Below are 14,622 nucleotides of genomic sequence, written 5' to 3' on the forward strand. Positions count from 1 at the left end.
GGCGCTAATCTGTAATGATAGTCAAAATTACACCTTAACAATGCACCGGGCTTAAGTTTTTCTGAGCTAAAGCAATATCTTTTTATGATTGACAATTTTGTGTCCTTAGAGATCATAAGAAACGAGGTGTTGCAGATCACCAGTTCTTGCGATTGTTCTGATTGTAAACAATATTTATGGAATTATTTGGCATAGTGTTACCGATCTTTACTCTCGTCGTAGGGATATTATCCACATTATCGTAACGAATTCTATTCTGGGACTGTAGGCACGTGTGCTGCTGCCATTCTTTTAATGTAGGAGCAGGATCTGAGATATTCTACCTGATAAGGTTGTATGGTTGCAGAAAAGCTTGTTACCACTGTACCGTAAACGGAATTGATGATTTCTTATGATGAAGTTTTACAGTAATAAAGTTTAGACAACATAATAATAAGAAAGGCTATAGCTTATCGCGGAACTACCTGCAATTCTTACAGGATCACAACATAATAGTTGTATGAAGACATGTAACACAGTCCAACTAACTGTGTTACTTGATGTATATGTAACTATGAATATAGTTTTAACTCGCTAAAATGTATAAGTTTGTCTAATTACAAGAAGTCGCGAGCAAAAAGAAGTTATTATTATAGTCCTTCCTAAGGTATGTGAGTGCTCACACGGGGAAGAAACGTCCATATATGATAGAAGTAAATGTGACCTCTACGATAAATTGTGAATTACATACGTATGTACATCCTAAGATGCGTCCGACAATATCATGATCATGACAAAAAGGAAAGCTATTAATTAATATATACTGAAAAAAAAATTGTCAGACGAAAAGGTGACAAAAATTCTATGGTACACTTATATGAAATATAAAAAAAAAGTAAAGATCAGAGGTGTCAATTACTTTAGTTGTATACATACAAATGTATGTATGTATGTATTTAACAAAGTGTAAATAGTTTCTAATTCATCTTTCTTAATTTTCATGATCAATCATCAATACATATTATAGAACAAAGTCCCTCCCTACGTCCGTCTGTCTGTCTGTTCGCGATAAACGGAAAAACTACTAAACCGATTATCAAACAGTTATCACCACTCGATAGCGTGTTTCTCGAGGAAAGTTTTAGTGTATAATTTGTTAGGTTTTTGTATTTACTGGTGTGTACATTAACGATATTTGTTGAAGATGTCGGGAAAACATGAGCCGCCCGAGAGATTTTACCGAAAACGCTGCCTAAAGCCTTTGAGATATAACAAAATGAGGTATGGTTCAATACAATATATATCCAATTTTAACTTTTAAAAATATTAAATCTTATCAAAATAAATTAGTTCGTTTTCAAGCCTATATCAATATCTGTAAATTAATTTTTAAATCATTTAAATCGGGCGTACCATTTGAAAGTTGTCATAATGTAAATTTAAAAATTCTCAAAATTTTATATATTTGTAAAGAGCCCGTGCGAAGCCGAGACTGATACCTAGTAAAATCTAAAATTAAGATTAATTTTCTTGTGAAATTGTTACTGTCGAGGAATTGTAGCGGAAATGAGTATCGGTATAATTTCAACTCTCACAATCTTTAAATATCTATAAAGACAATAATTCCTCTATAATTTTATTCACAGATACGTTTTATCTAGTAAACTAACAATGCGTTTCAAGTTCATGTTAGTATATTTATTCATACAATCTTTGGCTTTGATAAATTGAGGCACTAGACTCTACAGCGATCACGTTCAAAGTCAAGGGGCGACATTGAATGCTAAACCGGAACTTGAACATTCAAAAAGTGATATTTTTCATCGTTTAAACAAGTCCATATCATAGATGTATTATAAATGAGACATTCCCATAACTAGTTGCTTTTTACCTTCAGTACTTTACGCAGATGATAATTATAATCAAAACTAATTCTAAAGTATCTTACGGTGAATTTCTTCTTGTTAATTTAATTATATAAGTAAAACTGCAAATCAATGGCTGTGTCGGCTTTTGTCTCGCATCACTCTGCGTGTGCGAGCCGTTCGATTCATCGTTTGTAGCCAAGAGATCGCATGGAGATAGATTTACATATATATGTGTTTAAATCTTTAAAAATACTTTGTAATTTAAGGTCACACAAATTAACTAAAAAAATAGACTTGAAGTAGGAAGATAAAAATAAAATAAACATCACCCTAAAGTAGTTGGTATTACGATTTAATTAATTAAATATTATAAAAAACACTACGTATTTTTATAATTTTAAGGTCGATGCCAAGTAATACTGACATTATCTATAACATTACTAATGTTTCTCACGCCTGAAGTTAGTATAAATGAGCAATGAAAATCAGGTTTCTTGACCAAAATTGTCTTGTTTAGATGAATTTAGATGAGTTTTCGATATGACTACTTTATCATTGATTAAGTCATGCGGGTCAAGCGTGCTATGGCTAAAAGTGCGTCATTTACTTCAGACTTAAACATAGGATATGCATATTCTTTCCCACTCGCCTCACATGACTTCTCATAGGAGTACCGTTATTCTCAAAAGGCACCCCAAGCTTTTTTATATTAAATTAATATCTTTTTTGTCACTCGCTTTTTTTTTTATTATTCAAACAGTTGATTTCTACTTTTAAGTTTAGTATTTTATAAATGCTTGCTTTATGTAGTTTTTTAAACTACTATTTATTTTCTACTCTTTAGTTCACGAACTACGAATGCGTGTTTTTTTAGATGATCATTGATTGCGTGACTATAATTTGTGATTGGTTATATTTAAAATTACTAATATTATTTTTTGTTTTACTCAGCAGGCGCGAGGAGTACCCACTCCGACACAGAGAGGAAGTTACTAACATACAAACATGCAAGTGAAGCTTATAAAATGCGTGTAAAAATAATAAAACAATATTAATGAGAATTCAAAAACCATGGCTAGGGATCGATTTTGGCAGGGAGACAGTTGGAAATCCAGAGAACAGGAACTAAGCGGGTAAAACCATAGTGAGCTGCTGGTATTGTTATGTTACTTTTGAATCTGCCTCAATATCCGAAGGATGCTTTATAAATTTTTCTAGTATTTTATCATCTGACACTGGTTTCCTTATGATAATTACCATCCGAAGAACCTCGCCCAACAAATAAATATTTGTATCAAAGTATTAGGTACTTATATAAATAGTCGAATGTAAATCGCTTCATAAATATCAGAGTTATCTGTGAACATACGTAAAAAATATACGGACTGTTTGAAAAATCTCTTGCTTCTATACAATCATTTAAAATTGTGATTTCAAGATCCAAGTTTTATTTTGTTATTCTAAAACCTACCAACAGGTTTACCAATAACAAAGAATATAACAATATTAAAAAATTTAAAATATTAGGTAAATTGCAAGGCTGACACAAGAAATACAGATAAACAATATTATAACATGTATAATTTCCAAATAAAAACTAAAAGTAAAGAGATAGGAACAAAATCAAATAGATGCAGGAGGTGATGATTTAAATGTCTTTTAAATACTCTCCAATTTTATTGACATCAATAAAACATTTACTTCTTTATAGCTATCTTTAATTAGTTATCTTATATCGTTCACTAATACTATTTCCTTGACTGTAAGAAGTAAGAAAATTAAAAAAAAAATCACCTTGTGAATGTCTTTCGAAACGATGTTACAACTATATAATACTTGTAGATAATATTTACTGCGTGCAAATTTCATATGTAACAAGATAGCCTTTATATGTGTAAGAACAATCTGCCGCATCCTCGTCACTAACAGGATAATGAGCCTTGTACCCTCAAGCAGTAAATATAGAATGTAGACCGGAAACGTTTATGAACCTAGATTTGTTCTTAAGGATGTAACACAGATCTATTGACGTTACACAACTCATTTCCTAGATTTATTTCAAACGTTTTGTACAATAGAATTATAAAAAGATTTTTTATTTGTGTTCCAACAATAATTGTAAATATGTATTGGTTAGCATAGCCTTAGCAAATTAATGCTTTTGTTTTTGATTGGACTAACTAGCGTCATGACATCACGTGGTTATAATATTAATTTTATTATCTGTAATCAATAAATTACTGACTTGCTGTATCAATTTTGATAAAACCTTTTTTTATCTATATCAGCTATAATATTATATAATATTATATATTTATTGCTTTATAAGAAACTAGATTGATCAGGATTTTAGAATGTTATTCGTCATAGATAAAAATAATTAATAAAATAGGAAACAATAATTATTAGTAATATATTGTACTATAAACAGATGAATCACAATTTTGGGTAGAAATATTGTTAAATGTAAGGCGTGATCATTTAATTGCATATTTCGGTTTATTTGAAAAAATAAAAAAAAATATTTTAGGTTAGAACTCAGAGATTATTTTTGTTATAATTATAATGCTGAAAGTTATCTTGATTTTGTAGTTCTTGGTAGAATGAGGGTAGTATATTTCACGGGAGTCTTTAAATTTAATTTTTTATTTAATTTAAATAGTTCTATTTAAATCATAGGTTCGTGTCTTAATGAATCTTCTGATTTCTAGTCTGATATTCCTGATTCCAAATTTTATTTTATATTTAAGTCTATTAAACAGCAAAATATTTTTTAAACTAATTAGAACCTCGACTCCTGACGGCTGCCAATGGACGTGAGCTATCATGAAGTCGTCTATCGTCTGTGCACTGAGGAAAGTTCATGAAAATGTTACGTCAGATTTCCATGGGTTTAATGATGTCACATATCGACCTGGGAAGATTACACCGTATTTTTTTGTAATATTTCTCTGAAGATTTTTCCTGAGAGCCATAACAGGAGTTCGTTTAAAAAAGTGACAAGCATCACCATTCAGAAAGAGTGGTAAATGGTAATGGCATTCCGAACAAAAATTATGCAAATATTTTCGACTAACATTATTCTATAATAAGATATAAGACTTTCGCGAGCACTCATTTAAATAAAAATCATATTTTTCGGATTTACTACGTGAATTGTATTGTAAAAGACTTGGGCTGTCCAGAACTCACATCAATTCATTCTTGGAACGTACTTCGAAGGCAGCCCTAGTAGGTTCTTTTCAAATTTGGTTTGGTAGGGAGAGGAGCTTGGATAGTGGAGGTGAGCGTTTAACGCACGTTAGTTAGGGGCCCCTTAAACCTACAACTGGTTCGTAAGTCCCAGGCACTGTTGAAGCTATCTGCAACGCGAAAGACCCGGCACCCGCACGGTGAATCCATTGAATGCTAAGAGGTTTCGTCTCATTTTAAAAACTACATAATCCAGACGTTTCGGTTACTTTTCAGCAACCGTCTGCCCGTAATCACGGTTTTTAAACACTGTTCTAATAGTCAAGTTGTGTGATCGCTTATATAGACAAAACAGTTTAATATATATGTTTAATAAATAATGGCTATTTACCTAATTATTATATTCGCATTTTGTTATAGTTATATTTAATGGAATTCATATAATCTGTCATATTATCACTAAAAACGACTGTTCGATCTGTCAAAATCTCATGTCATAATCATGTAAGTACTTCTGAGTTCTGCATACATTTTGTAAATAATAGTGAACAAGTGATAGTTATATGTTTATCTTATAACATCTAAACACGGTTGTTTGTTTCGTAACGTCGCTACTATCACCAAATTACTCATGTCATTGTGATCAACGTCATCGCGATCTGATACTAAAGAAGAGTATATTTTTTCCATTTCAATAGAATAGATATATCAAGTACCTCATATATATATATACTTGGTTGCATAAATACAAATAGGCAATTCTTTTCGATAAAAAGTTTAAACGAATACCATTACTGTATTAAGTATAATAATATAGTTTAATTAAAATACTTGTAAAGATATTAGCTTCAACAATGTGTTCAATACACAATCTAAATACATGACAAATATTAAGTTAAGCAATTTCATATAAATCTATCATTTAGTTAAGTTTGAAAATTTAACAGTCATTGATATTTTTGGGTAAGCAGAATAAAGTGGGCTGTTTACTGACATAGAAAATAATGTAATATAGATTAGTACAACTTTGTTTGTAATATGAAAGTTATTTTTTATAGGATATCTCATTTTAATTATCATCATCATCATCATCATCAGCCTATAGGAGCCCACTGCTGAGCAAAGGTCTCTTCTCACACGGAGAAGGTTAGAGCAATAGTCACCACGCTTGCTCAAGACGGGTTGGCGATATCAATCTTATAATTCGAAATTATAAGACCAGGATTCCTCACGATGTTTTCCTTCACCGTCCGTCAGTGGTGTCTTAATACTCTTAGAAAGTACATATGATTCGGAACAGATCACATTGGTACTTGCCAGGTTTCGAACCCTCGCCCTCACGTATGAGAGGCGGGCCTTTTAACCTCCCGGCCACCACAACTTGCCACCATTTTAATTATAACTATGTTTATATTTTAAGGCGTTGAATCTTTTTTATATCTTTGTTTCATCGTTTATGTATCACAGGCAGGTAATTACCATCTCTATTTGTTTTGTTAAAATATGTTTCCTAGAAGCATATTAAATTAAAATAACCTTGTTTTGTATAAACATTTCTTTATTCTTATTCAAGGGATGTTGTAATAAAAAAATAATAATAATAATTTAAATTAATTTATCTTCTTATAACTTAAGAGTTATAAGAAATCAAATATATATATATTTTTAAGTCGTATGTAATGTATTTAAATAGTTAAAGAAATGAATGATAATTCGATTATACTATTGTTGTAAATATTTATTATAATTTATTTAAAAAACAAAAATAAAGAACACAAAAACACAACCAAAATACGGAAAAGTACAGAGAATAGTTGAAATGCAATAACCTAACAACAAATGTATCAGAATCTAAGACAATCTCTTTCACACTTCTAAGTTCTTCATAATTTCACAGCCTATAAATAAAAGTTAATATATTTGTAAGTTTTCTATTTCAGTAACTATTTATTTATAATCTGTTTAACATAAACATTGTCATATATTATAATTTATATTAAAAGTAAACTTACTTACTGTCAAAAACATATAATTTGCTATCACTTATAAAAAAACAGAATTCAAAATTATTTATAAAGTAAAATTACTTTATAGATTGAGATCTATAAATATAAAAATGTCCTTAAAAATCTACAAATAATTAAAAATACGAACAATAATACTTACGATAATGAAATACATTTCATTGACTAGTTTCCTAATATGTTATTTAAATTATTAAATAGCAACTAAAGTACAATTATTAATAACACAATACAATAAAAAAAATATGTTTACACTTTTTAATGTTTTGTATATATTAATTGTATAATATAGAACATTTTTTAAATTGGATAATTTAGTCAAAACGCCATACTAGCGAGTGTTACGAATAAGAACATTCTATTCCCCACGTATTGTTTTGTTTTTTTTTTTTATTTCTTTAAATCGCATTAAGTCTTTTTTATAATTCCAATAACGATACAAGCAGAAGATTGAAAATACCAACAATGAGGCGGAAGAAGTAGCTTCACCTTGATGCGAATTGTCAAAGAGAGTGAGAAAATTATGAAAATCATTTATGACACAATACTTATACATTTACTTATTGAGGATAATAAAATTAATAATTCTTTTAGCGTCCGAAGCATTCTCAAAGTGTTCTGACTTCTTCTTTATCAAATTGATAACAAGGGGAAATAATTTTTGATAAAATCACATCGCATGATGTTATATCGACTAATGGCCTTTTAATTACTTAATTACATTCCTTGTATACTTCAAATAAAGAAAATAATTTTGTAATCATAATTGTTAAATAAATCTCTGCTTTGTGATTGATTCCACTTTAAATTTTAATTAAGTCTGAGTAAAAAAATTATCAAACAAAACATATATACATGCATATAAGGCAGTGGGACTAGGCCTTGTACAAAAGAAGTAAAATAAAATAAAGTCGCGTTTACAACCTCCGAACGTCGGTTTCAGACCTCGAGAACCCTAATATAGATTGAGTTTAGCCCTTAGCCCTATAAGCTGAACTTCGTCACTACTTTCATCTAAAACGTAATTATGATAATTTCAAACACTCTAATTCTACTCACTAATGACTAGTGTCACCTAACTCTAATCAGATTTGCATTCCTTGACTTCATGTCCAAAGAATTTCTTTTTGATATTTACGAGTGTGCATACGCCTTTACTGAAAACCATCGTCATAGCTGAAGACAGGTGGAATAATGAAGCTAGGAGGCCAATGGTGCTGGGCAGAGCTATGGAAGAGCTGGATGCTAAACTGCGATAAATAACTCTGTTGTTTGCTTGAAGACTTCTATAATTGTCTATGCCGCCGACGTCCACTTTACTGAAGAGTTTGTACTGGAAAAATTGTCCTCATTATAGTTTGAATAAAAACGAATCAATTCTTTACTTGAATGAATCCCAGTTTTAACTAAACTGCTGCAAATTATAAATGGTACATGATAATATTGCCAATTTACCTGGGTATCAGATATGATGAGTGGCTTGTCCATAACTAGCCAAGTTACGACCTCCTGACAGAGTGGTGTGGTGAGCGAGCCGTGGTAGGTGTAGAAAGATTGCATATTGGGGCTGAAGAGACGTCTGTATCGGAAATTAATTATTATAAACCAAATTAATGATTTTACAACAAAGTACTCTATCTCCCCTAGCAGAGCAGTTTTCTACTGTTCTCCGGAATCTCAAGTTAGTGGATGATAGTTGCACTGCAAACGTTTGAGCTAATTATAGTTTTTATATATAATAATACATACGTGAGATCCAACACGGTCGGCGGTACAGCGCCCACACTACGTTCTATGAGTTTCGGAAGAGATGGCTGCAGTTCTCCCAGGGCAAATTCACTTTCCTCGCCACTGTGTACCTGATGACATCCACAAGTTATACTAAGGCTATCATGAGATAGATCATAGAATTAACACTGACATGCTTAATGTCATGGAAAAAGATGGCGTCTTCATTAAAATGTGTTATGTTGGTCCATCATTATAGTTTACGTTCGTTGGTAGACAAGAGCTAATTTTATAGATGGAGAGATAAATGAATTATTTGACAGATAAGTGGATAGATGGATAGATACTCGAATGGATAGAACGATAAGTAGATGGATGGATAGAGAAGTAGATGGATAGATAATAATCTTTTTATTTAGTCTTTTAATGTATATCAAATCTACCACCTTAATTTTTTACCAGCTTGATAATTTAAATTTGTGTTATGCAAACCTTTATCTAAATACTTCCAAAGATAATGCTCACTTTTAAGAAAAAAATTTCAATATAAAAATGAATTATTGAATCGTTTGTAATAAGACTTATATTTCATTTAAAATGCATAACGTGTCATAAAAGGATTAAAGTTGACGTGTTATTTATTTTTAGATATAACAAACTAGTTATGTTGCATCTACTTTTGCTAATTACCTGACAGAGAATCCCGATAACAACGATGCCATCAGGTCTTTCTACTGCTTCCTCAGCGGTTAGACCAGTCTTCATGTGCACCATATGAATTTCCATCGGATATCTGAGTAGTTTATCTAATTTAGTATGGTATTGTGACAAAATAGTATCGAATTCATCAAAATGTTCCTATTATATGTCACGCTTTATACCTGAATTCTATTTTAATGAAATTTTAAGTGTTGAAATACTGTGATTACAATAAGATATGTTGTCACGAATCCTGTTCTTGTATTATAGTTTGTATAGCTTATTTTCGTTCTAGTCGTAATAGTGAAGAGCAGGACTTATAATATATATATTCTGTTTAATAAAAATCCCGTTATACTTACTTCATTCCATCTATGGCGTGTTCCGACAACCAATGCAGATGAAATTGCACAAAGCTGTAGTTGCCTCTCAATGGACCGCCGGACACTACAGGACTGGGCTCGTCTTCTTCCAGCGTCCATTTCACTGATAACGATATAAAATACGTCAAATGGTAATGAAAATATTCAATTCAAGTGACATTTAATGTCAGATTATTTGATTTGAATAAAATTTTATCATCATTGTAATAGTTTCATATATTTGTATGTTTCTAAATCACGTTTTACTCAAATGTTTATATCAATTTAATGATATTCGTGAATTATTAGGCGTAAAACGAGCCAATTGTTGGTGCTGTACCGTAAGAATCGGTCTATATTAACGTGGTTAGTGTGAGAGATATTGTTCTTTTGTCATACGTTTTGAAATTAGGCATGGGTTAAAATGAATTTTATGTCGACAATTTATATAATTTGATCTAAAGAAACAGACCAGTCGAGGTCGGAACGTTAGTGTGGCTAATTGTATGTTGATAGCAGAACATTTTTTAATTCAATAGAGAGAGATGGAATTTATGGATATTAATTATATGACAGAAACTGCTTCTACCAGAAAAATAACGTCAAATCTTGTGCATTCTTGGCCATTATATGTTTACCGCTGAGAAACAGATGAAGAAGATATATACAGAGGATTAGAAATGAAAGAAGATTCTGTTTAATTCTGTTTCTCGTTGTGGTACTCACACGTGTGTCCGGTGTTGGCACCACTGACGTTCACGCTACCATATCCCCTGAAAACCAGCGGTCCCTTGATGTGCGTCCCAAGTTTGTCAACTATAGCGTCTCTCGACATTATATTTATTGGAGACTGCTTCTCACCAGTCGTGCATACTCCCGGCCATTTGGTTTCATCTGTTTATAAGAATAATAAAATAATTAATATCATAGCACATAGTGTAATTAAAGCAAGAAGTATTCCAAGAATTAATGTACACTCACAATCGTATGACCAATCTTCAGATGCGGTACAAACTGTAACCAAACAAAGGATATTATAAGTAAATAGAACCGGTAACTTCCATTGTAGTGTCGAAAATTGTTATGTTAAAATTTTTAAATTACATTTCTAAAGCGAACGTTGGTACGAGCGCTTTACTCCGTAATGTATCCAGTGTAAGTTCCCTTTGGGAAATGAATATGAGAAACCTTACGAAATTGCAAGAGTTTGGAAACATTTTAGGATGTTATGTCTATATTAATATTTCTATTATAATATAAATTTATCATATTCTATAGAACAAAAAAATGAAATACAATAATGCCGTTAAATTCGATTAATGACTAATTAATCCAATTAGTTCAATTCAATTAATGAAGTAACAGGATAACTGACGATGCCTATGATCGGTTCATGATTGACTTTATCACCTGTTTAATATTTAGGAGGTATTAAATTTATGTACAGATAACTTTATAATAACAGATGTAAATAAAAATTTGAATGGAATTTTTAACTCATACAACATAATGTTTAAGGACAGATAACATCAGTCTTTGTCTTTGAGAACTGCTGAATAATATTATCTACAAAAACAAAACCACTAGTGGTTTGTTGTTGAATATTTATTTTACAAACAACATTAATACAGTTTTGAAAATAGAAAAAAAAATCTTTTAACTTTACATTATAATAAATAGACTAACGTTTTTATTCTAGCAAAATAATATATATATTTTTTATTATTATTTAAGATATAGTTTACTTAATGATCCGATTGATAAGAGAGATGAAATAATATTTCCACTGTTCCAGATCAATGGGTTATTTATTATAGGCTATCATGACACTATCTGGAGTTGGATGGAAAGAGATTATTGGAAATGATAATGTACTTCGAGATCTTATCTCGTTTTGTAAATGAGAAACAATTTGTGTTCCTAGCTTCCAATTAATGAGCCCGTTTATTCGCTAGAAAGACCTCACAGAAGGCGATCAAAGGAACTTCACCTTAATTAAATGTATGGTATATAACAATTCTTTGCGATTATTCTAACTGCTAATAAAAGTTTTTTTCATTTTGTTTATTTCTTATCTGTGTGCAAGGTTGTCAGATCGTTTTTATTAACATTGGAACAGGGTTAGGCAATATTAATAAAACATCCTCAAGATAATTGTTACGGAATAATATATAAAATAATTATTGTGGAACTCATCTATCGATGGTAAAACTATCACAATAAAGCACGAGTTAGCTCAAGTTTAAACCTGTCACGAGAATGAGCTAGAAAAATTTATGCTCAATAAATAACACAACGGAAAGTGGAAATAGAAATAGGAACTAAATAACGGTTATCTACCGGAGGACAGTGTGTTAATTTTAGTGAAAAAAAATAATAAAAATATTATAATGTACATATGTAAAATAACTAAGTTTATTTATATCTTAAAAATACGACACACGTGGGTTAATTAGGTAATCAAAGGTTAAAAATGGTTCTTTTGCTCTGGTGAACCGATATTAACCAAACTTAGGTGATAACCTGTGAGGATACTGAATTTTAAGTGAAAAAATCGCATCCAATTCGGTCGATCTGTTTCTGAGGTACGTTGCCATAGACAGATAGACACACATACATAGAATTAAAACGCAATTTTACGAAATATCCTATAGAAGATATATTATACTCATTTTACTCTGCAAATTTTCTTAAACTAATACTTAAAAAATAAAATAAAAGTGACTTAAGATTGCTAAACATTGTCAGTGAAAACTGTTTATTTAAATATAAAATTCAATTAGGCTGTTTAATCTAAAAAGCGCTTTAAAGCGTACGCTATAAACCTTTGGATCCGTATTTTCAAAACCGTTTAACACAATTTCAAGCGAGAAAAAAGTAGGCACTGCTTGTTGATTCAGCCTCGTTTCTCAAAGTTAAATGGAGCAAGTTTTTCAGTTTGAAAACGTTCAAATACACTTTTATATTTTCCCTTTCAATTCAGTTCAGGAATAAAAGGGATTTCTGTTAGAATTACTTTCTTTTTAGAAATATATTTTTATATTTGTATATAATAATTATTCATTATATCAATGTCAATGAATTTAATTTTTTTCTTTATAACCAATTATTACTCTTTTCTATTTACTCGTTCTTTAGATAACAATGAAAAATAATATTATTTAAATGTCATTTTGCGTATGAAAACATGAACATTTTTTTTTTAATTTTTAATAACACAAGCATGAAATAAAAAAGAATTGGCTTCATTATAATAAAATCCTTTTACAAATTTCATAAAGATAATAAATGATTATAATATATATTCAGATATATAGTTATATGTATAGTCTGTCAATAATAAAGGACAAAATGTAGGCTCGTTGAATGGGATTCAATGTCACGAGCACAGTGTCAGTATAACAAAGCAAGCATGGATCTGGCACGAGTATATTATAAATAAAGAATATAATAAATATGTAGGTATGCTTGTTATAAGTCAATACATGAACTGCCTTACACTTTATTTACGAAGGAAATTTAAACATATTTTGTTTCAGCCGAGAATGAAAATAAATTGACTTAAAGATCAGGTTCAATAGAAAAAATCGCTTATTTGTTGTGCAATAATAATCATACTTTTTTTTATTGTTATTTATTCATCAATAACTATTTAGGATTTTTTTATAATATGTATTTTTATATTTATTTTGTTGTTTATGTTAAACTAGCCAAAAATATATTAAAATAAAATTTTCACGAAATTTGAATTATATTTTTTTTCTGAGAAGTAAAAAATAATAAAAAAACGAAGATCTGGTATTTCAATCCAAATATTACGTTATAAATTTTAAATAAAAAGTTCTTATATTTTAATAAATAATATATACAACACTTGTTTAAAAGAAAAACGACAATTCTTTAGCGATCGTAAACTGAGCAATGATTAAAATTAAATAGAATTTTTAATATAATAATACTTAATGACGTATTATTTTTATAACAACGAAAATATTTTTCGTATATGTAAACGATAAGTTAATTTAAATAATAGATTGATTTATGAATACAATATAAACATAGCTCACCAGCCGCTGCAGCCAGAAAGAGCACAAACAACATCCACATATTTTATAATTGATGTGCACTGCAACAAAACGCGAAAGCAACTGTCGCTGAAATGTTCATAGCGAAGTTTTTATTTATTTGACTTAGGCTGATTTCGCATGTGACGACACCACACCGTCTCCACCGTCGCCCGTCTGAAAGATAACTAGATCACAACACGCTCAGGGATACGCGTCTGATACAGACGCAACCTTACATTATGAAGATTAATAATCGCTTTTTATGTGTATATTAAATTATATGAGAATTCTATTTGATATACAATTGTGTAATAGTTTCTATTATATTTAATTAATATTTTTTTTATATTTCATTTTATGGCAATGGACTTGTTTCCGGAGAATCCATGGAATGCTGGATGGTTTTCGCCTTAGTATGTGATTTTTTTTATCTGTGCATATTATACACTAAACTTTAAATAGTTCAACGAACATAAAATTTGGTTATGCCATAAAATATCAAAAATTTTATTCTATATAAAGACACACTGTCCGTGTGTCAGACTGCTTGTGCCGCTCAGGTCACCTAATTTACTAATAAAAATCACCTTAAGAAAGCTGATCTTACTAGTTTATATAATTCGTTCTTCCTGTGTGTCCAAAAATAAACTGCACTTCAACTACAAGTCGTAACCTACTTCTAGTTGAGTCCTCGGGGATGTAA

The 14,622-nt window shown here is 30.2% G+C and overlaps 1 protein-coding gene across 1 annotated transcript; it reads right to left on the reverse strand.

Annotated features, from left to right (window-relative positions):
- Positions 1–6,756: 6,756 nt before the first annotated feature.
- LOC116769079 (carbonic anhydrase 7-like) lies at positions 6,757–14,093 on the reverse strand. Its single transcript, XM_032660060.2, has 8 exons — positions 13,920–14,093; positions 10,834–10,866; positions 10,579–10,746; positions 9,853–9,976; positions 9,482–9,584; positions 8,813–8,922; positions 8,519–8,642; positions 6,757–8,396 (listed from the first exon to the last, which is right to left on the reverse strand). The coding sequence occupies exons 1-8, from the start codon at positions 13,957–13,959 to the stop codon at positions 8,145–8,147; spliced, it is 954 nt and encodes a 317-aa protein (XP_032515951.2). The 5' UTR covers positions 13,960–14,093; the 3' UTR covers positions 6,757–8,144.
- Positions 14,094–14,622: the final 529 nt, after the last annotated feature.

Source organism: Danaus plexippus, chromosome 5 (assembly GCF_018135715.1).
Source record: "Danaus plexippus chromosome 5, MEX_DaPlex, whole genome shotgun sequence".
In the NCBI taxonomy this organism is placed as follows: Eukaryota; Metazoa; Arthropoda; class Insecta; order Lepidoptera; family Nymphalidae; genus Danaus; species Danaus plexippus.

What these genes read in the sequence shown, in the direction of transcription:
- LOC116769079 (XM_032660060.2), bottom strand. Translation starts at nt 13,959, where the DNA reads ATGTGGATGTTGTTTGTGCTCTTTCTGGCTGCAGCGGCTG. An exon ending in CTTTCTGGCTGCAGCGGCTG is followed by an intron (nt 10,867 to 13,919) that starts GTGAGCTATGTT and finishes GTTTGGTTACAG; the next exon opens with TTTGTACCGCATCTGAAGAT. An exon ending in TGCCAACACCGGACACACGT is followed by an intron (nt 9,977 to 10,578) that starts GTGAGTACCACA and finishes TATCGTTATCAG; the next exon opens with TGAAATGGACGCTGGAAGAA.